This window comes from Nerophis ophidion, linkage group LG06, assembly GCF_033978795.1.
Source record: "Nerophis ophidion isolate RoL-2023_Sa linkage group LG06, RoL_Noph_v1.0, whole genome shotgun sequence".
NCBI classification, from domain to species: domain Eukaryota; kingdom Metazoa; phylum Chordata; class Actinopteri; order Syngnathiformes; family Syngnathidae; genus Nerophis; species Nerophis ophidion.
Window position 1 is genome coordinate 44,431,754 of NC_084616.1, and position 27,208 is coordinate 44,458,961.

A 27,208-nucleotide genomic window follows, 5' to 3' on the forward strand; every position below is an offset into this window, starting at 1 on the left:
TCTTCAGTTATCTTTCTAGTAGGGTTGTCCCATTACTAATGTTTTGCTACCGGTATGGCTTTTTCTAAATATAAGGAACCACAAAAAAATGAATATATCAGCTTTATTTTAACAAAAAAATATTTAGGAAATATTTAACATGTTTTTTTATTCCAATTAAAGAAAAAATGGGGATACTTATTGAACATACTACAAAATTTTAAGCAAATGGGTTACGATGTCTGCGAATTTGGCTGCTGACGTATGCAGTATCATATTGTATAATTTCCCATCGCATTATTTTGTCAAAATTATGAGGGACAATCAGTAGAAAATGTGTTACATGTATGTTCATTTATTGTTAATATTTGGTTATTTTGTGTTTGAACAAGTTCTATCTACACTTCTGATGAAATGAAAGAAGCACCAATTTTTCTGTTGTTTGGATACTTTACATAGGTTTTGGGTATCGATCCAATACCAAGTAGTTACAAGGTCATACATTGGTCATATTTAAAGTCGTCATTTGTCCTGGGACTTATTTCCTGAGTTTATAAACATAATAAAAACTTTAAAAAAATTAATTTCAGATTTTGTGATGGTAAAAATATAGATGTAATCATTGTACCATTGACTGGATATGGCTCTTGTACTTGATATCGTTACAGTTGACGTATGTGCGGACCCACCCTTTTGTTTACATTCAAGAGCGCTAGCTTGCTGTTAGCGGTTAGCTAGTGTAAATCTATACGGTGTATAGTGAAGCATATTTAGCTATTCCTTGTCCTGCAGTGATGATAATTGCAAGAAACAAAGTTTATTTGTCACCATTTAGGCAAGGATTAGTGATATAGGAGTAGCGGTAACACTACAAATAGACATTAGCCGCGAGCTAGCTATGTTTTAACCTCTAAAGGCTTTAGTGGCCACATGTGTGGACAGCACCTTTTAGCCCGTATTTCCAAAATTGTGTACACTACTGAATTGGGGTTATATGCCGACATATGGACACTTATACACTTAAAATTTTCAAAAAAACTTCTAAAAATAAAATAAGCCACTGAGAACTGATTTTTTTTGGTTTTAACCCTTCTGAAATTGTGATAATGTTCCCCTTTAAGCCCAAAATGTTTGTTTACACGATCTGGTGGTGTCAGAAGAGTATAACATACAGTACAATGGAAAAAAAAACACTACACATAAAGTACACGCTTGCTACTTATGGACTAAGTACATCATATGAAAATAGGATTTTTAGTTTTTATTCTATTTTGGGTCCAATAAACCCGAATAGCAAAGACAAATAAACAAATCGTGTAAACAAACATTTTGGGCTTAAAGGGGAACATTATCACAATTTCAGAAGGGTTAAAACCAAAAAAAATCAGTTCTCAGTGGCTTATTTTATTTTTAGAAGTTTTTTTGAAAATTTTACCCATCGCGGAATATCCCGAAAAAGGCTTTAAAGTGCCTGATTTTCGTTATCTTTAAATCCATCGTCCATTTTCCTCCGACATCATTTAGTGATCCCAACATGGCGGCTAGCACAGCAAGATATAGCGACATTAGCTTGTATTCAGACTCGGATTTCAGCGGCCTAAGCGATTCAACACAACAGATTACGCATGTATCGAAACGGATGGTTGGAGTATGGAGGCAGATAGCGAAAACGAAATTGAAGAAGAAACTGAAGCTATTGAGCGAATAGCTATTGACGCAATTCGGCGATCGCCTTCGATTGAGTGTCGCAGGATGTCGTTGGAAATGCATCTGCAGGATATCCATAAATCTCTGTGCCATGTCTGCCTTAGCATCACCGGTAAAATGTGCGGACCAAACGATCGGGACTTTCGCATCTTGTGACACTGGAGCAACTTAAATCTGTCGATTGGTAGGTGTTTGTTTGGCATTAAATGTGGGTGGAGAGAAAGGCTGGATGCAATTATAGCTACAAATGTACATACAGCTAGCCTAAATAGCATGTTAGCATCGATTAGCTGGCAGTCATGCCGTGACCAAATATGTCTGATTAGCACATAAGTCAATAACATCAACAAAATTCACTTTTGTGATTTCGTTGACTATATCAATGGAAATGCATCTGCAGGATATCCTTACATCTCTGTGCCATATCTGCCTTAGCATCGCCGGTAAAATGTGCAGACCAAACGATCAGGACTTTCGCATCTTGTGAAACTGGAGCAACTTAAATCTGTCGATTGGTAAGTGTTTGTTTGGCATTAAATGTGGGTGGAGAGAAAGGCTGGATGCAAATATAGCTACAAATGTACATACAGCTAGCCTAAATAGCATGTTAGCATCAATTAGTATGCCGTGCTAATCGAAGCACACTCCACGTAAGTCAACTTGAATCCGTCCCTGATCGTGTTGTTGCACCCTCCGACAACACACCGATGAGGCATCTCTCCAAGGTACGGAAAACAGTCGAAAAAACGGAAAAGAAAAAAAGTTTGTTAGACTCGATGTTTGTAATGTGTTTGAGAAAATGGCGGACTGACTACCTAGGTGACGTCAGAGCGAATAATAGAAAGGCGTTTAATTCGCCAAAATTCACCCATTTAGAGTTCGGAAATCGGTTAAAAAAATATATGTTCTTTTTTCTGCAACATCAAGGTATATATTGACGCTTACATAGGTCTGGTGATAATGTTCCCCTTTAAGAGGTTAAAGCACTGCTTGTAGAGCAGCGCTGCAGTGTTTATAGTTTCCACCTTCATTTTTAGGTTTAAAGCCAAAATATATCCATTCGCCCTCTTCTTTCTCCACACATTCTGCTTGCAAGTGCTGTGTGTGTGTTGACTAACATGCAACATTTTTTATGCCAGCATTGTCGCGGCAGCGCACATTACTGAAAGCTGATGAAAAAAATATACATACTGGTATTTATCAAAGGCATTATAATACTTTTTTTTTTTTATTAATTAGTACCGTGGTAGTTTGTAGGAACCAGTATAATGTACAACCCCTATTTTGTAGAGAGACACCAGATGTTCAGGTCGGCTCTTACTGTTTCACTGCCACATTCACTAGGCCAGCTAGCGGTGGGGATGCTTGTAACCAAACTTTTTGGTGGCAGCCTATAGCAGAACAATTAGCTGAGAGACAGTTTGTATACGAATCAACTTGTGAGCTGGGACAATGGTAAGCAGAGGTACCACTGTATTGAGGAGTTTTTGTTGCATGGGTGTAGCTCAACTATCAGAGATAATACTTTGCCTCAACTGCTTGAAGTTAAGTTAAAGTACCAATGATTGTCACACACACACACGAGGTGTGGCGAAATTATTCTCTGCATTTGACCCATCACCCTCGATCACCCCCTGGGAGGTGAGGGGAGCAGTGAGCAGCAGCGGGGTCTGCGCCCGGGAATCCTTTTTGTTTGATTCAACCCACAATTCCAACCCTTGATGCTGAGTGTCAAGCAGGGAGGTAATGGGTCCCATTTTTATAGTCCTTGGTATGAAGACGTGATAATTCAATCAATCAATTTCATGGTTTTAATAAGTTATGAATAAATGATAAGAAAACTAAATGTATGGTGTTTAGTGGTGCTAGGACAAATTGTGAAGCAACATGAAAATAAATCATAACTTAGATTTAGAGATTTTAGATTTACCGTATATATCACGCTTTTCTAAACACTCAAGGGGCTCACAGAGAAGTGGGACTCAACATTCATTCACACCTGGTGGTGCTAAGCTACATCAGTAGCCACAGCTACCCTGGGGTAGACTGACGGAAGCGTGGCTGCCAGTTTTGCGCCTACGGCCCCTCCGACCACCACCTATCATTCATTCACCAGTGTGAGCGGCACCGGGGACAAAGGGTGAAGTGTCCTGCCCAAGGACACAACAGCAGCAAATTTTTTTTGTATGTTAATAGGTGGGAAGCGAACCTGCAACCCTCAGGTTTCTGGCCGGCCGCTCTACCCACTATGCCATGCCGCTCTTAATCAAGTGGAAATTGATAAAAGTATATGAAATAAAATTCTTGGGAATAATAGTTGATCATAAAATATGTTGGAAACCGCATATTGAATATAAAAAGGGAAACATTTTCAAATCCATTGCTATATTTTATAAAGTAAGACATGCTGAATAAGAAATGTCTGCAGATGTTATATTATTCTTTTATTTTTTCCATATTAAACATCGTGTTGAAGTTTGGGGAAATGTTTTTAAAACAAACATATAGGCCCTACGATGAGGTGGCGACTTGTCCAGGTCTCCAGGGTGTACCCCGCCTTCCGCCCCCACAGGGAATAAGCGGTAGAAATGGATGGATGGATGGAACAAAAATAGTCCCAATAATTAAACTTCAAAAAAGGGTAATTACAATAATACACAAAATGTGCTACTATCAACCTACCAATACATTTTTCAAAAGTTGTAATTTGTTAACATTTTCAGATATTGTGTTTTTAAAAACAATGGAAATAATGTTTCAAGTCAAGAACAACAGCCTTCCAGCTCGTACTCTTAGGTTATTTAAATTAAGAGGAGAAAACTATTATTTACGGGGATATTGATTTTTGAAATAGGTAAAGTAAGAACGAATATAAAATACAAATGTGTTTCATTTTAGGAGTTAAATGGTGGAACAAGCTCAGTGATGATTTGAAGACATGTGGTTCTTTGATAAGGCTTAAGATGGCCTTGAAAGGTGAAATAATGGAACATAAAATATAGCAACAATTACTTTCATCCCATTGATTTTTTGAACGTTAATGTTCCAGGAAATCAATTTTTCAGTGAATGTATAGGATAGACAGTAACAAGCCTTGGTTTCAGCCTATTCCGTATTCGGTCATTCTTTTTCTTTTCTTTTAGTGTGTGAATGTGTATGATTGTTAATATGTATAATCTGTGCTGTTAAATTGATCACACAAAATGGTTGACTATATGACTGAAATATACTAATTTCATTCATTCAAGCTCATGCAACTTTTTCCGTACGAGATGTGAGCAGCACAGGCGGGGACATAACTTTAACATCACGGTGGTTTGATGCACAAAAGCATGAGTGTGATTACTTGTTTCTCGGAATGTCCACGATAGACATGCAATAAGCCATAGTTGTCAGATCAATGTTTGCTTCTCAAAGAACTATGAACCTTTTAGTTCTGTCTTGTGATGAATGACATGTAAAAAGTTAGCTGGATCATTATTTCCCGTCACTCACCGTCTTCTCCAGAGTAACCCGTCACAATTTTTGGCTGCGGTCCCCAGCCATGGCTGTTCCTGCTCCGAATTTTGATCTCATACGGAATGAACGTTGACGTGTTGCTCACAACGAAGGAGTGCCTTTTGACCAGGTGTTCCGACCACGTGTCATCCACATCGAGTTTCCTGTAGCTCACCTTGTATTCCAAGCCGGGGCCATTTTGTTCCACAGGTAACAGCGGCTACAAAGAGAACAATGCAGTTTGTAGAAATATTTTCACAGTACGTTTGCATGTTCGACAATGTCTTACCTCCCAGCCAATATCCATTTGATGAGGAACATGGCCATGGATTTTGATGTTTTCTGGGTTCCTATCGGGTGCTTTAAGGAGATTTGTAAAAAAGGAAAAAACTGTTTGATTGTTGGATCCTGAATATTGCACAACTTCCATCCATCCATCCGGGTAGCGGGGGCAGCAGCCTAAGCAGGGAAGCCCAGACTTTCCTCTCCCCAGCCACTTCGTCCAGCCCTTCCCGAAGAATCCCAAGCCGTTCCCAGGCCAGCCGGGAGACATAGTCTTCCCAACGTGTCCTGGGTCTTCCCCGTGGCCTCCTACCGGTCGGACGTGCCCGAAACACCTTCCGAGGGAGGTGTTTGGGTGGCATCCTGACCAGATACCTGAGCCACCTCATCTGGCTCCTCTGGATGTGGAGGAGCAGCGGCTTTACTTTGAGCTCCTCCCAGATGACAGAGCTTCTCACCCTATCTCTAAGGGATAGCCCTCTAACCCGGCGGAGGAAACTCATTTAGGCCGCTTGTACCCGTGATCTCGTCCCTTCGGTCATAACCCAAAGCTCATGACCATAGGTGAGGATGGGAACGTAGATCGACCGGTAAATTGAGAGCTTTGCCTTCCGGCTCAGCTCTTTCTTCACCACAACGGATCGATACAGCGTCTGCATTACTGAAGACACCGCACCGATCCGCCTCATGATCCACTCTTCCTTCACTCGTGAACAAGACTCCGAGGTACTTGAACTCCTCCACTTGGGGCAGGGTCTCCTCCCCAACCTGAAGATGGCACTCCACCCTTTTACGAGTGAGAACCATGAACTCGGACTTTGAGGTGCTGATTCTCAGCCCAGTCTCTTCACACTCGGCTGCGAACCCATCCAGTGAGAGCTGAAGATCCTGGCCAGATGAAGCCATCAGGACCACATCATCTGCAAAAAGCAGAGACCTAATCCTGCAGCCACCAAACCGGATCCCCTCAACGCCCTGACTGCACCTAGAAATTATGTCCATAAAAGTTATGAACAGAATCGGTGACAAAGGGCAGCCTTGGCGGAGTCCAACCCTCACTGGAAACGTGTCCGACTTACTGCCGACAATACGGACCAAGCTCTGACACTGATCGTACAGGGAGCGGACCGCCACAATCAGACAGTCTGATACCCCATACTCTCTGAGCAGTCCCCACAGGACTTCCTGAGGGACACAGTCAAATGCCTTCTCCAAGTCCATAACTTGTTATTGCACAACTTGTTGATGTTAATCAAAGACTTTGAACCTTTTCAAAACTATCTACAAGCTCCCCTGCCTGGAAATTATGTTTCAATCAGGCCTGGCCCACACCATTTAAAAAAAACTAAAAACTTCCTCTATATTACACCACAGCAGGAAGCATGAATTAAAGCGAGTGAGCGGGTCTCACCAGCTGGAGGGGTTTTGTAGCGCTCAGTGGGCTCACTGGGGGGCCCAGGTCCGATAGCGTTGACGGCGTACACTCTGAACTGGTAGTTAAGATGTCCGTGTAGCGCCAGCTCGACTGTTGCCTGGTTACCGGGGACTTTGTGTAGCTCCTTCCACTTCCCCGGCTCCCACTGACTCTCCTCATACTCCACAATGAATTCTGTATTAATGCAGAAGATCAAGGTCGTGCACATTTAATCATCATCATCACAAGCACTCACGCACACTCCTTTGAACTTCTTGAAAGCCCACTATACGCATCCTATTCATAGGAATGAATGTACAGCAGAACCTCCAAAGTGGAATGTCACCAAAAGTGTTATGGTTAGGAGTTAGAAATCAAACCGCAGAAGTTAAACAAAGTTCAAACCATGATCATGCATGACGTCAGCAAATCTTCTAAAGCAGTGATTCGCAAACTGTGGTACGCAGGCTCCATCCATCTAGTGCAGACCGGGGCAAATTAGGGCCCGTTAAGCTTTTCAATCCGGCCCGCCGGATATTCCCATAAAAGGAAACTGTAGCTGCCATCGAGATGCGCAGTGATGTTTTCAAATGACCGTAAGTCTTGAACTATACAAAGTATTTCAATTCTACTCAGTGGGCTAGTGGTTAGAGCAGGGGTCGGGAACCCAAAATGTTGAAAGAGCCTTATTAGACCAAAAATACAAAAATAAATCTGTCTGGAGCTGCAAAACTCATTTAAAAGCTATATTACATACTGATAGTGTGTCAAGAGATATACATTGAATTAAGAGGACTTAAATGGAACTATCCATCCATCCATCCATTTTCTACCGCTTATTCCCTTTTGGGGTCGCGGGGGGCGCTGGCGCCTATCTCAGCTACAATCGGGAGGGAGGCGGGGTACACCCTGGACAAGTCGCTACCTCATCGCAGGGCCAACACAGATAGACAGACAACATTCACACTCACATTCACACACTAGGGCCAATTTAGTGTTGCCAATCAACCTATCCCCAGGTGCATGTCTTTGGAAGTGGGAGGGGCCTATCCCCAGGTGCATGTCTTTGTAAGTGGGAGGAAGCCGGAGTACCCGGAGGGAACCCACGCATTCACGGGGAGAACATGCAAACTCCACACAGAAAGATCCCGAGCCTGGATTTGAACCCAGGACTGCAGGACCTTCGTATTGTGAGGCAGACACACTAACCCCTCTGCCACCGTGAAGCCCTAAATGGAACTAAATGATCTCAAATATAGCTACAAATGAGGCATAATGATGCAGTGTACATATAACTGGCCAAAATAGCATGTTAGCATCGATTAGCTTGCAGTCATGCAGTGACCAAATATGCCCGATTGGCATTCCACACAAGTCAATAACATCAACAAAACTCACCTTTGTGCATTCACGCACAACATTAAAAACAGAAAAAGAAGTGGCATAAAACACGTCCTAAAAAGTCGGAAAAGTTGTACATGTAAACCAGGGGTCACCAACGCGTTGCCCGCGGGCACCAGGTAGCCCGTAAGGACCAGATGAGTAGCCCGCTGGCCTGTTCTAAAAATAGCTCAAACAGCAGCACTTACCAGTGAGCTGCCTCTATTTTTAACATTTTATTTATTTACTAGCAAGCTGGTCTCGCTTTGCTTGACATTTTTAATTCTAAGAGAGACAAAACTCAAATACTATTTGAAAATTCAAGAAAATATTTTAAAGACTTGGTCTTCACTTGTTTAAATAAATTAATTTATTTTTTCACTTTGCTTCTTATAACTTTCAGAAAGACAATTTTAGAGAAAAAATACAACCTTAAAAATGATTTTAGGATTTTTAAACACATACACCTTTTTAACTTTTAAATTCCTTCCTCTTCTTTCCTGACAATTTAAATCAATGTTCAAGTAAATTTATTTTTTTATTGTAAAGAATAATAAATACATTTTAATTTAATTCTTCATTTTAGCTTCTGTTTTTTTGAGGAAGAATATTTGTGAAATATTTCTTCAAACTTATTATGATTAAATTTCAAACAAATTATTCCGGCAAATCTAGAAAATCTGTAAAATCAAATTTAAATCTTATTTCAAAGTCTTTTGAATTTATTTTAAACATTTTATTCTGGAAAATATAGAAGAAATAATGATTTGTCTTTGTTAGAAATATAGCTTGGTCCAATTTGTTATATATTCTAACAAAGTGCAGATTGGATTTTAACCTATTTAAAACATCCATCCATCCATTTTCTACCGCTTATTCCCTTTCGGGGTCGCGGGGGGTGCTGGCGCCTATCTAACATGTCATCAAAATTATAAAATTAATCTTATTTAGGAAAAATCACTAATGATGTTCCATAAATTATTTTTTTAATTTTTTCAAAATGATTCGAATTAGCTAGTTTTTCTGTTCATTTTTTTTCGGTTGAATTTTGAATTATAAAGAGTCAAAACTGAAGATAAACGATATTTCAAAATTCAATTTTAATATTTTTCGTGTTTTCTCCTCTTTTAAACCGTTCAGTTTAGTGTTTTTTTCATCTTTTATTCTCTACAACAAACTTTCTGTAAAAGGAAAAAAAATGTACGACGGAATCACAGACAGAAATACCCATTTTTTTTATATATATATATATAGATTTATTTATTAAAGGTGAATTGAGCAAATTGGCTATTTCTGGCAATTTATTTAAGTGTGTATCAAACTGGTAGCCCTTCGCATTAATCAGTACCCAAGAAGTAGGTCTTGGTTTCAAAAGGTTGGTGACCCCTGATTGTAAACAAACCACGGTGAGTTCAAAGACCGAAAAAATGAGTAGGACAAAACGGCGCTCGCCAAATATTCGAATCAGTGAAGCATGTTTAATATAAACAGTGTGCTTCATAACAATTAGGGAGATGTGTGTCATGTTTGTCCGCCTACAGAAACCATATTAAAACAAAAAATATATTTTTTCTCTTCATCTTTTTCCATTTTTCATACATTTTTAAAAAATCTCCAGAGAGCCACTAGGGCAGCGCTAAAGCCTTGGGTTGTCGAACCCCGGGTTAGAGCGTCCGCCCTGATATCGGTAGGTTGTGAGTTCAAACCAAAGACTATAAACATGGGACCCATTAACTCCCTGCTTGGCACTCAGCATCAAGGGTTGGAATTTGGGGTTAAATCACCAAAATGATTGCCGTGCACGGCCACCGTTGCTGCTCACTGCTCCCCTCACCTCCCAGGTGATGAACAAGGGGATTGGGTCAAACGCAGAGGACACATTTCACCACACCCAGTGTGTGGGTGTGACAAAAATTGGTACTTTAACTTTAACTTTAATAGTTGGAATCTGCGCTTTTGCATGATATAGTAATTACTATGGTAATCTAATCAGTTACTATGGGAATCTAAGTCACAGCAGCTCAGAGGAGGCACCAAGCAGTATGGGTGTGGTTTGTTTCCACAGAGTGTTTCCAGAGCGGCCAGTCTGAAATGTGGGAGTCGGGGACAGACGTGGAAGGAGATTTTTACAACAAAGTTCTAAAGCTAAGTGATATATCAGATATAATAGATAGTAGGGGGGGGGGGGGGGGGGGGGTTTACTCTCGGGTTCATATTTTGCTGTGTTTGTTGTATTTTTGTTGCGTTTTGCTTGAGTGTAAAACATGTCGATGGAGAGGGGGTATTATGACTTTCATATGTTTCTCAATATTCAGTGTTTAATCGTTCATAGTTAATATTGTAAATCCATCTATGGAGGGGGGCGTGGCCTGCGGCCTGCAGTGAAGCTGGGTGTGCCAGGACCGGCCTCGAAATCAGCGACAGGTAGATAGATGGCCCACCTGGGCATGGTTAACTAATCACCTGTCGCTCTGTTAAAAGGCAACAGCCTGGAGGAGAGAGGGGGTGGAGTGGGAGTTGGAGCTGGAGCTGGATTGAGAGCGAAAGCGTGACGGACACAGAAAGAAAAATTGCTGGAAAGCAACACTTATAAAGGCCCATGTATTGTGGGCCTCTATATTTAACTTTATAGTTCAGTGTAATTGCAGCCCACACACCCTGAGCAGCTAATGATTAAGTATATTATGGCAATTCTGAATCACACTACACACAGAGGGCTTGATCTACTAAGATCCAGATACCACGCATTAAAGAGTGTGTGCAAACTTTAACATTGTGTGTACTATTAGTTAGTGTATAGTGGCTGATCTACTAAGACTGTGGGCCTGATTTACTAAGGGTGTGCATGTACTAAACGTCTGCAAAGTGGATTGCCTCTTTTGAGCAGAATAAGGTGTGCAATCTATTTTGCGTCTGTCTTTATGAATATGCAAAACATATGCTGATCATCAATAGTGGGAGGAGAAAATTATAATTTGATTATTTAATCGCCTGGAGTGAGATTTATCAACACTCATCACCGTTTTGCGAGCACTCTTTTGCGTTTTATTTGGCACAAGTCGGAAGGATGTGCAAACTGGCAGTTCCTCACAAGGCTGCAGGATCAGTGCTTGTGCTGCACAGACACATGATGAAGAACCCAGAATCCTCCATCTTACATGTGTGTGTGTGTCAATATTTTGGACGGTCAGAAATAAAAAAAAAAAAGACATGATTGTCTATTCAGCAACATTGTTTTATAATTGTATAGCTGCAAGAGGACATAAGGGACTGATTAAAACAAATTCAATTGATGCGTTTTGATGTCCTTAACTATCTTTTCAATTACGTTTATTATTTTCCACACAGAATACATATCATTAAAATATTTATTAAATGGGGAAAAAAAACTTGAGTGGCAGCCTCCCTGCCATTAACACAAATCTTGTGGTAAAAAAAATAAAAAAATGATTTCATTGTAAATCACTGCAGAGCTGCTTCTAAAACGCTCATAAAAAGTGGTTGATGTCTCCTTCTTGTTTGAAAACATACCAAAAACCCACAGTCAGGAAGAGCATGATAACATAAATGTGCACTAAATTAGTGTGGTTTGTGGTGATGATGACGAACATTGGGGAAAAAACTAAACAAACACACATTCAAATGGTAAATGGTGAATGGGTTGTACTTGTATAGCGCTTTTCTACCCCTTTTTAAGGAGCCCAAAGCGCTTTGACAGTATTACCACATTCGCCCATTCACACACACATTCACTGGAACTGCACTTTTTTGCGGGAATTTTGCCTATCGTTCCCAATCGTTATGAGACAAAAGAACACGTCTTGTTTTTTTTTGGGTTTTTTTTTAACGATTTTAAAGATGATAAAAAACTTTTGAAAGAGGCAGCTAATGGGAGTCCCCGTTGTAGCCTTCAAACCCTGTAACACACCTTTAATACTCAACATTTTATATACATACTGCAGGTCTATATGTAATCTAGTAACAGACACGTTACAGTGTCTGTAACGTGTCACAATACAGTCGTGGTCAAAAGTTTACATTAACTTGTCAAGAACATAATGAGTTCTAATAATTTCTACAACTCCTGTTTTTTTGTGATAGAGTGATTGGAGCACGTACTTGTTGGTCACAAAAAAACATTCATGAAGTTTGGTTCTTTTCGGAATTTATTATGGGTCTACTGAAAATGTGAGCAAATATGCTGGGTCAAAAGTATACATACAGCAATGTTAATATTTGGTTAAATGTCCTTTGGCAAGTTTCACTGCAATAAAGCACTTTTGGTAGCCATCCACAAGCTTCTGGCAAGATTCTGTTTAAATGTTTGACCACTCCTCTTGACAAAATTGGTGCAGTTCAGCTAAATGTGCTGGTTTTCATCTCATAAGCTTGACAACACACTGTGTCCAATGTTTTCACAAAGATAAAATCAGTCATATTTTTGGTTCATTTTATAGTTAAAACACATTTACATTATAGCAATCAGTTGATAAAACCATGTCCTTTACAATTATAAAATCATTTTTACAAAAATCTACTACTCTGCTAGCTTGTCAGCAGACTGAGGTGGATCCTGCTAAAATCCTATGTACTGAATGAATACAGAATCATTTTGAATCGGAAAAATAACGTTTTTGAATCGAGAATCGCGTTGAATCGAAAAAATCGATTTATTATACAATCGCAACCCGAATAATCGATATTGAATTGAATCGTGGGACACCCAAAAATTGGCAGCCCTAGTTAATACGCTAGAAAAATAGTTCATCAGTGATTGCTCTTACAATAACAATGTCGCTACAGCTTGGTTATGATACGGGTTAGAGAACTTAAATAAGGTATTATTGATAATTTGTTAATTTATCTTATTAAGTTATTTAGAGGTACAATTGATAGCTCCCAGTAGCTGCATTGCTAGTCATCTAAAACGAGACAATGTTTACATGTTAGAAAGCGAAAAAAAATGTCTTCTTGTCACTCACAATAACTGCGAGCCAGGGGCAAAATTTGAAAACAAACTGCTGTTCCCCTGTAAGTCATTATAGATGGGAAATTTAACGTAAACATGTATATTTTGACACTGTTGGGTCGCGTGGAAGTTGGTCAAAGACACTACGCTTACTTAAAATAAGTTGCTCTTTGTGTTAAATGTTTTTTGTTTTGCTTTTGCATTGGTATTGTAGTTGGGACCTGATCTACTCAAGCTTTGCTTTATTGCACATGCAAAGCTGATCCAGTAAGCTCGTGTTCAGAGGATTGCATCTTTTGAGTAAAACAGCGAGCACACTCCATTTAGCATTTGTCTGTCTTCATATAGCAGAAAATATGCCTATAAGAACGGCCATGATAGTAGGAGATGTAAATATAATTATGTAGCACTCACATTGTGGTTTATAAAGCCAATATTTAGTTTGTCTAAAATATTTGTACTAATTTGGACTCAAATGGCTGCGCCGTGGTCAGAAGAAGGCAATCAGTGCAATATAGAAGACAATGAAGAGAGAGAGAGAGAGAGAGAGAGAGAGAGAGAGAGAGAGAGAGAGAGAGAGAGAGAGAATATTCCTTATTTGTAAATCGAGTTTGAGACCCCTGATTAACATGACTGTTTTTTTTTTTCATTCCAATGTTTATTTTGATGCCTCCACAGAAGAAGGGTATATCATGAATGGTTATGATAAAAAGTGTAAAGATAACCATATGGGTAATTTCTTAAATTTGTGTTTTGTTTATTTGTTACAGAAAAGGGTGCTCCTAAGCAGTTCAATTTGATAAATACTGTAAAATTAATTAATACATTTTACATTACATTACATTTTTTTCATGTCATCGGCCTGTAAACCCCTTCATGTTTCTGAAAAGCACATAATTAGATGTACTTTATTTCACTTGTATTTAGTTTTAATATTCAGTTAACTGTTCTTTATATTTGTATGACAATTTCCCTTGTTCTATATTGAATTACAATCCTCATTAAATGAAGTATGATAAACTTTGAAGGGTCTACTATATTTTAGTGGAACATTAATAGTAATAATATGAATTGTGATTATCACATAAGTGCACAAATGGGAGTTGAGTAATTGCCAAGCGCAGGGAACTTTTTTAATAAGTAAACTGTACCCGCAACTAAATAAATAAATAACTCGGCCATTATTTTCAAATCTCTAACATTTTAAAAAATACACAAAGGGTTATGGAACACCTTTTGAAAAGTATAAAACTGTAAACACACACACACACACACACACACACACACAAAAGAGGTTTTCACTCACCTATTACAGAGCTGTTGTGATCACTGCCAGGTATCCAAGATAGACTAATATTCCTGGGATTATTAAGTTTAGTTATAAGTACATTTTGAGGAGCATCAGGAACATCTGCAACATGCAATAATAACTGATTACAAACACAATAGTTTGATGTCATGTGTCACATTAACACATCTTTAAATTAATGACTCAACAGTGCTATTAATTTAACACAATTTTAAATAAATTAATACATGTTTTTGAATGGGTTATCAAAAAATTACATTTCAAAATGGTATTTCATATTTAACTTTTTTCTTTTTAATATTTTATTTTTTCTATACTTAAGTATTTCAGCAAATTGTTTAATTGTGTATGCATTTATTTCATATTGCATTTATTAATTTTATTTTTGAAACTCACTGATCAAAGTCAGTAGGCGGGTCTAACACAAATCTTGTTCAATAATTACTTTGGTCTGAAGCTTGGGTGTCAAACGTACGGCTCGAGGGCCGGATCCGGCCCGCAAACAGCTTTTATCCGGCTGGCAGGATGAGTTTGTCAAATATAAAAATGTACCTAATATTTTTGAATGAAAGAAACAGGTGTTCTAAATGTGTTCACTGGATGTCGCAATAGCAATAATTTGTATCTTTGTAGATGATGCTACATATATACAAAATAAACCACGTGACGTTAGTACATCAGTCTAGGAAAATGATCAAACTACATAAATAACATACTGTAATTAGATTTTATGAATTTTTTTATATTAATAGATTGAAAATGAACACCAATGAGTTGACTAATTAACATTATTACATAATTTATTCAGAAAATATAAATAACGACAAATAAAGAAAGAATACTATTAACCCAATTTCAGAATGTGTTTGTTCTGTTTTTAAACAAAGAAAACAAACTGAAGTTGTCTTTATTTTTAAGTTATCGTGCAGTGATTTTAGCAGTCCGGCCCACTTGAGAGTAGATTTTTCTCCATGTGGCTCCTTATCTAAAATAAGTTTGACACCCCTGGTCTAAAGTCTGCATCATTGGCAGTCTTTGAAGACAGTGTGGTGTAAAATAAATAATTCAATTGTAAAATAATGACATTATTGATTAAATAATTTTGATCTTGAAATAAGTTAATTATAAATATAAATACATGAATTGTTTACTTTAAATCAATGAATGACACATTTACCTTAACAACATATGGATTTATTTAATTTAAATCGCGATTAATGACAGATTTATGTAATTATTATTTAAGATGTATTAATTCATTTATTTCTGGCACTCCTTGGTGACACACTAGTATTTTTATATAAAAAATATTTGTGTATCACCAACTACTTAAGGAGGCTGCATACCAGGGGAAAAAACACACTTACAATTCACTCGTGCAACCTGAGGTAAATATGTGGTTAGGTGCGTCATAACAAAGCATTGCATTAGCAACAGACATTATCAAAAAGAGAACCGTTAGACAGTTTGGTATTTGGAGTAGTGCGAAAAATGTACTTGTTATGGAACAAAGTTTGTCTCATAGATTTTAATAATAATCCAGACACTGTTGTTCGCTAGGTCACTAGTTTAATATGTAGTTACCTTAACACTGTATTGTCTTTTTTATTTATTTTTTGTTAAATTGACACTAGATAGCTTTCTAATGCAGCCAACAACAACAAAAAATGTAATCATGCTACTCCCGTCCACTCGGCTAGGCAGTAATTTAAGAAAACAAAGAAAAAAAAAATGATCGGATAATACATTTTGGACACAGACATTTAAGCGAAAATTAAAAAGTAGCATTCTTCCGCATGCTTCTGAATACATGCACGGATACCATAATACAAAAATGAGCATCTTACCAAGCACTGTGAGGAGTGCAGTGACGTTGTCCACGTCCAGATGAGTCCTGGCCATGCACGTGTACATTCCTTCATCGCTCAGTTTCACGTTCATAATCTGCAGCATGCCATCACTCAAAAAGTACCTAAACATCAGAGCCATTTGATTAGGTCATCGCTTGTATGTACAGTGCAAACGATACCTGACTCAACAAGGTAATGAGCTGGATGTACGATACCTATTTTTGGGGCCGCCCTGACTAAATTGGGGCCCAAGACAGACTTTTATTCTGAGGACCCCCTATTACAACTTTTTTTTCACACAATTAAAACAATCGTCATTCTTTTTTAATCAATCTTCAATTTAATTTCATGCATGTTTTGAACTAAAACAAATTCATTGGGAAATAAATTGTTCAGTAATCTTTTTTTTTTCTTCTTTTTTTTCAATCAATCAATCATCAATGTTTATTTATATAGCCCTAAATCACAAGTGTCTCAAAGGGCTGCACAAGCAACAACAACATCCTCGGTTCAGAGCCCACGTCTTCGTGCAATCAAACCATAAAGTTGCGGCCAGGATTCAATTCTAGTACATCAGCATACAAGCCCGGCACTAAAATTGTCCACCAAAGGGGACCATGAGAATGACTCAGGAACTTTGCCATCACATTCCTATCAATGACGGAGCAGGACGGGCCAAGGAATACATCTGCGGTACAATTTCAAACATCATTCATTAGATGACATCTACAGTGGGGCAAAAAATATTTAGTCAGCCAGCGATTGTGCAAGTTCTCCCACTTAGAATGATGACAGAGGTCTGTAATTTTCATCATAGGTACACTTCAACTGTGAGAGACAGAATGCGGAAAAAAAATCCAGGAATTCACATTGTAGGAATTTTAAAGAATGTATTTGTAAATTATGGTGGAAAATAAGTATTTAGTCAACCACTCAAAGCTCTCACTGATGGAAGGAGGTTTTGGCTCAAAATCTCACGATACATGGCCCCATTCATTCTTTCCTTAACACGGATCAATCGTCTTGTCCCCTTAGCAGAAAAACAGCCGCAAAGCATGATGTTCTATTTTGGTTTCATCTGACCTCATGACATTCTCCCAATTCTTTGCTGTATCATCCATGTATCCGTTTTGGTATAAACTCAACTTGTCGTGTTTGGAGGAAGAAGAATACTGAGTTGCATCCCAAGAACACCACACCTACTGTGAAGCATGGGGGTAGAAACATCATGCTTTGGGGCTGTTTTTCTGCTAAGGGGACAGGACGATTGATCCGTGTTAAGGAAAGAATGAATGGGGCCATGTATTGTTAGATTTTGAGCCAAAAACTCCTTCCATCAGTGAGAGCTTTGAATGGTTGACCAAATACTTACTTTCCACCATAATTTACAAATAAATTGTTTAAAAAATTCCTACAATGCGAATTCCTGAATTTTTTTTTCACATTTTGTCTCTCACAGTTGAAGTGTACCTATTGTGAAAATTACAGACCTCTGTCATCATTTTAAGTGGGAGAACTTGCACAATCGCTGGCTGACTAAATACTTTTTTGCCCCACTGTATGCACAATGGGGGCCCCACAGATAGGCTATTTTGTTACATGACATAACTCTCAAACAATAATAAAGTAAAAAAAAGAGACCAAAAAGCTAGACAGTCCCAAAAAATAGGGCCTATTTCATATGAGACCAAACATATTGCCTTGCCTCTGTACATCCATCCATTCATCCATCCATCCATTTCCTACCGCTTATTCCCTTTGGGATTGCGGGGGGCGCTGGTGCCTATCTCAGCTACAATCAGGCGGAAGGGGGGGTACACCCTGGACAAGTCACCACCTCATCACAGGGCCAACACAGATAGACAGACAACATTCACACTCACATTCACACACTAGGGCCAATTTAACGTTGCCAATTACCTATCCCTAGGTGCATGTCTTTGGAAGTGGGAGGAAGCCAGAGTACCCAGAGTGAACCCACGCATTCAAGGGGAGGACATGCAAACTCCAAACAGAAAGATCCCGAGCCCGTGATTGAACCCTGACTACTCAGGACCTTTGTATTGTGAGGCAGACGCACAAACCCCTCTCCCACCGTGAAGCCCTGCCTCTGTACATAGATTCAAAAATGGAAAAATTAAAGCATTGAAGAACCTTGAAATCTTCCACAAACCTAGAAGGTTCCTCTAAGGAAAGTTGAATTTTCTCCCCATCCTTGATCCAAACCGTCTGAAAAGAGTCCTTCAGACTTTCATCGTACTGCGCCTGGCACGTCAGGTGAGCTGTGGTCCCGCTGATGACCTGCATGTCCTGAGGCCCATTTACAATTTGTGTGGGTTCTATCAACAGATCAGTGACAGAACTACATGAGTCCATGCAAACCTGTAGTGAAACACTCAATAAAACATAGCAATTACTTTAATTCCATCCCATCATTAGTCCTTGCAGTCTGGGAAAAAAAAAAGTCATTAACCAGGCTGCCTTCCAAATTCCCTGTCATCCCTTAAGCTAATTTACTAATTTAGCTCTCAACCATACAAAAAAAAAAAAAAAAAAAAAAAATCTTGGCAATAGGTTAATTTGTCACGGGCATGGCCCTTTAAGAGCAATCTTGTATACTAATGCTTAAGCAATTTACTTATTTTCTTGTGATACCTTTCACAGCCAGCACAGCGGTGATAGACGACTTGCCCTCGCTGTTATCGGCAACACAGACGTATTCGCCGCTGTCTTCCTTTTCCGTGCTGGATATCTGTAATGAGCCGTCGTGGAGCATAATAAATCGTTCTCCCTCGATGGCTTCTGGAGTCTCGTCTTTGGCCCTGAGAGAGAGAGAGAGAGAGAGAGAGAGAGAGAGAGAGAGCCGGGGATTCAAACATATACAGTGTGTATATATATATATATATATATATATATATATATATACGCTGCATATCTGACAGCTAAATCCATTATGTCGAACTAATTTAAAGCAATATTTTTGCATGTTAAAGGCACACACACACAGAAAAAGAAAAGTTAGGAGGTGTCCTTGGGATGGACTAGAGCAGACATTGTTAGCCACATCCTCTCAATAATATTAGTGACCTCTGACCTATCTGAATTGAAGACATTGATTGCCTGCTATTATGAAAGCTCCAATATTGTGCAAAATTTATGACATATTAATGACAGATGGTAGTAATAAGTCTACCGAAAATAGAGATCTCCAGCTGATTTAGAGTAGCTCATCAAAGGTTCAACAAGTATTTGCTTATTAAACTCTCAGTAAATCGGTATACTGTATACATTCAAATAAGACGACATGTCTATATTTAATGACAATTCATCGCAAAATAGCACAAAGACGATGGCCGCACTGTTTGAGTATAAATCTCTCCCCTAAGTAAAGTAATATTTAAATCTTGCCAGTTATAATAATAAAACTCAAATATATATATTTTTTTCAAGGTAGCTCTATTTGTGATACAAAAAAAAAATGAACTGTAAAGAAATGCATACTGAAATACAAGATTCCGACAAACGCAAATATTACTGATTTTTTATTACTTGCTTATGAAATACGTACCTCCATCAAATCGTGCTGATTGTATTGTACCGTATTTCCCGGCCAGAAATCTTTGTTCCAAGAAGTCTGGCTTATTTGTAATTCCCAGAGTCTTAAAGAAGTCTGCAGGCTTCAAAACATATTCTGCTCGGGCTCCATTACTCTGGAATGCCCTACCGGTAACAGTTAGGGATGATACCTCAGTAGAAGCATTTAAGTCTCATCTTAAAAATCTTTTTTTATACTCTCTCCTTTAAATAGACCCCTTTTGTAGAATAGTTGATCTACCGCTTCTCTTTGATGCTCTGCCCCCTTCTCCTGCGTGGAGAGGATATCAGTTTCCACTGAGGAAATGCAAGCTGTTCCAATTCTGGACCAAAGGTGGACCACATCTCGGCGCCCCTTTTTGTAAGGGGCTCCGGAAGTTGGCAGACCCTTCAGCAATCCTGTTCAGTCTCCCTGTAATGTTTGATCCTGTTCTGTCTCCCTGAAATGTTTGTCTGATCTTGAATGGGATTGTGCTGAACATTTTAATAAAGTATGTCTGATTCTGATTAATTGGTGATGTCTCTGCGCCCCGACTTGTCTACATAAAAGACGATCCCCCTGCTGACTGTCGTATTCCAACCCGCTTTTCCTCGGCAGCTGGAGCTACCGGGACCTCTACTGGCAGCACGCTTGGAAAAGCCCCTGCTTACGCTAGGCGCAGATCGCCCACGTAGCGACAAGGCTGCAGGCAGTTGCACCTGGACCTGATGAGAGGGAGCAGCATAAAAGCCAGTGGACCCAAAAGACCTTTGCCAGAACGTAGCCAATCTCCCTGAGTAAGCATCACGTCTGGCACCCTTCCTTCGTTCCTTGCTTGCCTTCTTTGTGCTCTTCCTCGTTCCCGTGTTGATGTCCTTTGTGTCTTCCAGTGTCTACCCTGTTGTCTGTGATCATGTCTTGCCTCACAACCTCCTCCTAGATTTCTGGTTGCCTCCCTCAATCCTCGACCACTGCTTTGACACGGACATCGTTGCCTCTCTCCAGCCCCTGACTGTTTGCCTCCCTGCTGACTGCCTCTCCACCTTCTCCTTTGGATTCAGCAAAAGATTCATTCAACATGCACCGACAACATCCTCTGTTAAAACTCACATTGTTAATTCCACACATCGTCCACACTCATTGACTTGTGGTAGCATACACACTACACACATTCATCAAAGGTTTGAATAAACCTGGTAAACCGCAGTTCCGCCTTGGTGTCACCTCCTTCCCTTTGACAAATACACAAGACTGACCTCCCTATGGACTGGACTCTCACATTATTAACTGTATTTACCAAGAATTAATTAACGTGGACCCCGACTTAAAACAGTTGAAAAATGTATTCGGATGTTACTATTTAGTGGTCAATTGCACGGAATATAGACTGTACTGTGCATTCTACTAATAAAAGTTTCAATCAATCAATCAATCCACTTGGCATCCATTGCATCGGTCACCCCCACATCCGCTGTCTTTTCCAAAGTTTCTCATCGTTCCCACTGGGTTGAGTTGTTTCTTTCCCGGATGTGGGATCGGAGGCTTGTGGCTTGTGCAGCCCTTTGAGATATTTATGATTAAGGGCTATATAAGTAAACTTGATTGATTTTTTTTTTATGAATAATGTGAGTTGTGTATACCAACCTTGTGTTAATGTTCTGGCAAGACAAGCGTATTCCCTTTATTTGAACTGAAATAAGACGTGGAAATAAACATTCCAAAAATGAGTAGCTTTCAGTTATTTTCATTTTGTAAAAGTAGTTTTCAGGACAGCAAAGGTTGCCCTGCCCTAGGGCCTTATTCTGAGCACTAAATCTGAAAAATATCTATTATCTCCCACACTCAAACGCTTGCTTTCAAACTTCTGAGTTTTTCCATGACCATCTTCCTCATGAACATGACACCGCCTCTGTGAAGCCCCGAGCTAGATAATCCCACCACCAAATAAACATTTGCTACACCGTTTACCATGAATTGATTAACGTGGACCCCGACTTAAACAAGTTGAAAAACCTATCCGGGTGTTACCATTTAGTGGTCAATTGTACGAAATATATACTGTACTGTGCAATCTACTGATTAAAGCTTCAATCAATCAATCAAACAAATCCTAACATAAATAAAGCCTGTGTTGAAACGACCGTCATTTTTGAGTCTTTCAATCAGCTTGAAGTTTTTCAACAATTGTGCATGCTGGGAAGGGGAACTTTCTTTACCCGGGTAAGTGGGAAGCATTCCTGAAAAAGTTCCTGCGATGGACAATATTTATCCACTGCTGATAATAACCAGTTGCCAGAAAATAACTTGATCCGATCTGAAATTCTATAACAACAAATAATCACAATAACTATGATGTGTTGTCCAGTAGTCAAAATATATATGATCTCTGACATGTATCTAACTTGTAGAGCTGCAGAAAGAAAAGAAAGAAAATAGTAAGCCCATTCAGAGTCAATAGGGACCACAGCTTTGCCACCATTCCCAGGACAAACGACGGAATTGGCTACAACTCCTGTTGATACAGCCAAGGCATATATTAATTGTCCTCATTCACACGTTCTAGATGTAATAAATCTATGACTCATACCAAGGAATTAGGGGTGGGCAAATTAATGCGTTAATTACGAGTTAACTCATCAATCTATTAACGCCGCCAATTATTTTATCGCACATTTGCGTATGTTGTTTACATGCTTTTATTTTGTTAACGCCTTTTCTTAACAAGATGGCGTCGCCCGGATGGGCTTCGGCGTCGAGGGGCTCTTGGTAAAGATGGAACATTTGGCAAAAATACCGGACAATTCTGCAAATTTCATGGCTGGCTTACAGCGTGGTCACTCCGCGATCACTTACGACCGCCAGACAATTCTGAATGTGGATAGATCGGGCCGTTTTGGACTGAATGATGCGTGCTTGCTAGACCGGCTAGCTAGCATGGGAATACTTTGCCGGCTACATCCAGCGGCTTGTGAAGCAGCGGAGTATATGTGTTGTCTGTCTATTTATGAATAATGCAGATGAGGCGTGTTGGCTGAGTTCTTAACGTTTGCTTTCAGAGCGTGCATATCACAACATACAAGATGCCGTCATGGCGACACAACTCCTGTTGCATGCTGGGTAGGGTAGTTATTTTTTCCCCTGGCTCATAACATCACAATATAGTACCATGTATATGATGCGTTCAGTTTATCAAAGCACCAAGCAAACAATCGGAAAATTTCCATCATATCAATTCCTAGATATGGCCATAATTATTTTAAGTGCACTACGCAGAATAAACACAACATTATTAATATTGCTACTACGGATAATTTGATCAAAAAATCCCTAAAACAGCCCACTACCTATAATATAGGTTTTTTAAACATAAGATCCCTGATAAAAAAAAATGTTTCTGCTGTTACCTCAGAAATTGCCTCTTCAGATGTTATGATTGTGGCTCAGAGATTTGTATGTAGATTATATTTATTTTCCATAACAAACAAGTTAACTTAAATACCTTGGCAGTGGCAATAAGCTTAAATGTTTGTATTTACATTTTTTGAGTTGATTTTCTTAAAATATGCTATTTAACTGCTACTGTTTAACAAGGACTGATTTAAATTGTGTTTGCACAACAAATGTTTTGGCGCTTTTGTTCATGTGGGAGAATATTCCAATAAAGGTGCACTACACACTACTTTTGAATTCATTATTGGGCTTTGCGTACACAATGCAGTTAATCGCGATTAATCGGAGAAATAGTGTGATTAACTTCGATTAAATTGTCTAATCGTTGCCCGGCCCTACAAGGAATATTATCCCACCACATCATTCTAATTGGGTTTTCCTGCTTAATTTCTCATGAACAACCATTCTTGTCTTCCTTATCACCTACCAAGAGATGGTAGGAAGAGGCGAGCCGAAAACTCTGCAGTTCATGGACATATTCTGGCTGCGGATCACGGTGTACTCCTGGTAGTCCTTGGTCAGGATTAGAGGAGCCAAATCTAAAAGCAAATAGAATATTGAGATATTATCACAAGTCAAATTATTTCTAAAATGACTGAATGGCATGCTGGCTTGGTAAAAAAAACATCACATAAAACAACCAATTACTGGTCTTTTTTTGTTACGGCTATTACCCAAGGCAAGCTAGTTGTGCAGCTTTACTTTGACCAATCATCAACTGGATATTAAAAAAGCTACTTCAAATCTCAAAATATTTTTTTGCACATATCTGTACACTCTACATGTTATTGTAGCCAACTTTTTGTATTTGTGTAACTAAAACATTCACTTTTTCTTCACCACAGTCAATCTCCAGCGTAACAGAATGCTCTCCTATCTGTAGAGTTCAAAAACCTTGACTATTGCTTTTAAAATGTAGGCAGACAAAAAATATTTTTTAATTATACAAAGACAAAGCACCTCTTTACAAGTAAGTGCCACGGTTGTTTTGAAGGTCCCATTGAAACTTAAAGATCAGCAGCTCATTTTTATCACACAGACGTTTTCCCTTCAAAACACAACTTGAAGCGCAGACAACTGCAAACTAATTCGAAAAATGAAGGGCATCTGTAGACTCAAACAGACTGTGAAAATCAGATGGAAGTTGGTGAATCCTTGCTGGATTGTTGCCGAATCAAACGGAGAGAAGGGAAGTGACACCTATTAAATAATACCACCTTAACATTAGACAACCAAACAATTAAACAAGGCGACTCGGTAAAGAATCTTGGTTTTATCTTCGACCCAACTCTCTCATTTGAGTCACACATTAAGAGTGTTACTAAAACAGCCTTCTTTCATCTCCGTAATTATTGTAACATACTATTTTCGGGTCTCCCCATGTCCAGCATTAAAATATTACAGTTGGTACAAAATGCGGCTGCTAGACTTTTGACAAGAACAAGAAAGTTTGATCATATTACGCCTGTACTGGGTCACCTACACTGGCTTCCTGTGCACTTAAGATGTGACTTTAAGGTTTTATTACTTACGTATAAAATACTGCACGGTCTAGCTCCATCCTATCTTGCTGATTGCATTGTACCACCATATGTCCCGGCAAGAAATCTGCATTCTAAGGACTCCGGCTTATTAGTGATTCCCAGAGTCCAAAAAAAGTCTGCGAGCTATAGGGCATTTTCTATTCGGGCTTCAGTATTCTGAAATGCCCTGCCGGTAACAGTTAGAGATGATACCTCAGCAGAAGCATTTAAGTCCCATCATAAAACCCATTTGTATACGCTAGCCTTTAAATAGACCTCACATTTGACCAGTTGATCTGCCGTCTCGTTTCTGCTCTGCCCCACTCTCCTGCGTGGAGAGGTTATTAAGAGACCACAGATGTTGCGCCACCTGTTCAAAGTCGGGACATGGGGTGGACCACTCATCTGTGCATCAGTTGGGGACGTCTTTGCGCTGCTGACATATCTCCATTCAAGATGATCCCCTGGGTGGCCACACTATGGACTGGACTCTCACATCATTAACTAGATTCACTCGTCGACCATTGCACCGGTCGCCCAGATGGGTGCACGGGGGAGGAGGGTCCCCACATCTGCGGTCCTCTCCAAGGTTTCTCATTGTATCCCAATTGGGTTGAGTTTTTTCTTGCCCTGATGTGGGATCTGAGCTGCAGAAAGTCCCCACACAGTGGAAAACCTCATGCCTGGTGCCCATCCCCAAGTGCATGCGACCCAGCACGACGAAGGACTACAGGCCGGTGACTCTAACCTCCCATATCATGAAGACCATGGAGAGGTTGGTTCTGGAACAACTCCGCCCTACAGTCAAGCCCCACCTGGACCCACTCCAATTCACCTACCAGCCCCGACTGGGAGTGGAGGACGCAGTCATCTACCTGCTGTACCGAGCCCTAGCCCACCTGGACAAGCCTGCAAGCAGTGTGAGGATCATGTGTTTTGACTTCTCCAGTGCGTTCGATACGATACGGCCTGGGCTACTGGGTGTGAAGTTGGAGACGATGCAGGTGGAGGCCCCCTTGGTGTCCTGGGTAGTAGATTACCTGACTGACAGACCACAGTACGTGCGACTGCAGGACTGTGTGTTGACAGGCTGGTCAGCAACACCGGGGTCCCGCAGGGAACAGTCCCCCCCCCACTTCCTCTTCACCAGTTACACCACCGATTTCCTCTATCAATCAGAGTCCTGCCACCTTCAGAAGTTTTCAGATAACTGCGATAGTGGGGTGTATTGAGGATGGTGATGATGTGGAATACAGGGCACTGGTAGAGGACTTTGTCACTTGGTGTGGAAAGAACCACCACCAGCTCAATGTGATGAAGACCAAGGAGCTGGTTGTGGACCTGGGAAGGAGGAGGAGTACTCCGGCGACCCCTGTTTCCATCAGGGGGGTCGATGTGGACATGGTTGAGGATTATAAATACCTCGGAGTACACATTGACAACAATCTGAATGGGTCAAAACACGCTGAGGCCCTCTACTAGAAGGGACAGAGCCGCCTCTACTTCCTCAGGAGGCTAGGATCCTTCAACAGCTGTACGAAGATATTGAAGATGTTCTATGAGTTGGTGGTGGCGGACGCCTTCTTGTACACCGTGGCTTGCTGGGGCAGCGGGCTGAGAGTGAGGGACGCAAACAGACTGGACAAGTTGGTAGAGAAGGCCAGTAACGTGGTGGGAGTGGAGCTGGACTCTCTGGCGGTGGTGTCAGAGAGGAGAAGTCTAGCAAAACTCCTAGCCATTATGGACAACACCTCCCACCCACTACATTCGGACCTTGCGGAGAGAATGAGCACGTTCAGTGGAAGGCTCAGACTCCCAAAATGCAACACGGAACGACACAGGAGGTCCTTCATACCGACAGCCATCAGACTGTATAATGCATATGTTCCTTGACTGCACTTAAATGTAGAATATATGTAGAATATATTTATATTATTCATATATTATATATTATATATATAATATATGTTATATATTATTTATTATTATTGTCTATGCACCTGGGGATAGGTCGATTGGCAAAACTATATTGGACCTAGTGTGTGAATGTGAATGTTGTCTGTGTATCTCTGTTGGCCCTGCGATGAGGTGCCGACTTGTCCAGGGTGTACCCCGCCTTCCGCCCGATTGTAGCTGAGATATGTGCCAGCGTCCCCCGCAAGCCCGAAAGGGAATAAGCGGTAGAAAATCGATGAATGGATATTGTCTATTGTGAGCAAACTGTGGTGCTGAATTTCCCCCAGGGATCAATAAAGGACTTTCTATTCTATTCT

At 39.9% G+C, this 27,208-nt stretch overlaps 1 protein-coding gene across 8 annotated transcripts in view; it reads right to left on the reverse strand.

The window, feature by feature from the left end:
• LOC133554755 (neural cell adhesion molecule L1-like protein) overlaps positions 1–27,208 on the reverse strand; it is a 156,483-nt gene that overhangs the window by 92,237 nt on the left and 37,038 nt on the right. For all 8 annotated transcript variants that reach the window (XM_061903868.1, XM_061903867.1, XM_061903863.1 and 5 more), the window contains exons 12-19: positions 23,840–23,951; positions 19,044–19,210; positions 18,562–18,727; positions 16,386–16,510; positions 14,536–14,640; positions 6,878–7,075; positions 5,474–5,544; positions 5,182–5,404 (exon numbers count right to left, since the gene is read on the reverse strand). In XM_061903868.1, coding sequence (XP_061759852.1) covers positions 5,182–5,404; positions 5,474–5,544; positions 6,878–7,075; positions 14,536–14,640; positions 16,386–16,510; positions 18,562–18,727; positions 19,044–19,210; positions 23,840–23,951 — 1,167 coding nt within the window. The remainder of the gene's footprint in view (positions 1–5,181; positions 5,405–5,473; positions 5,545–6,877; positions 7,076–14,535; positions 14,641–16,385; positions 16,511–18,561; positions 18,728–19,043; positions 19,211–23,839; positions 23,952–27,208) is intronic.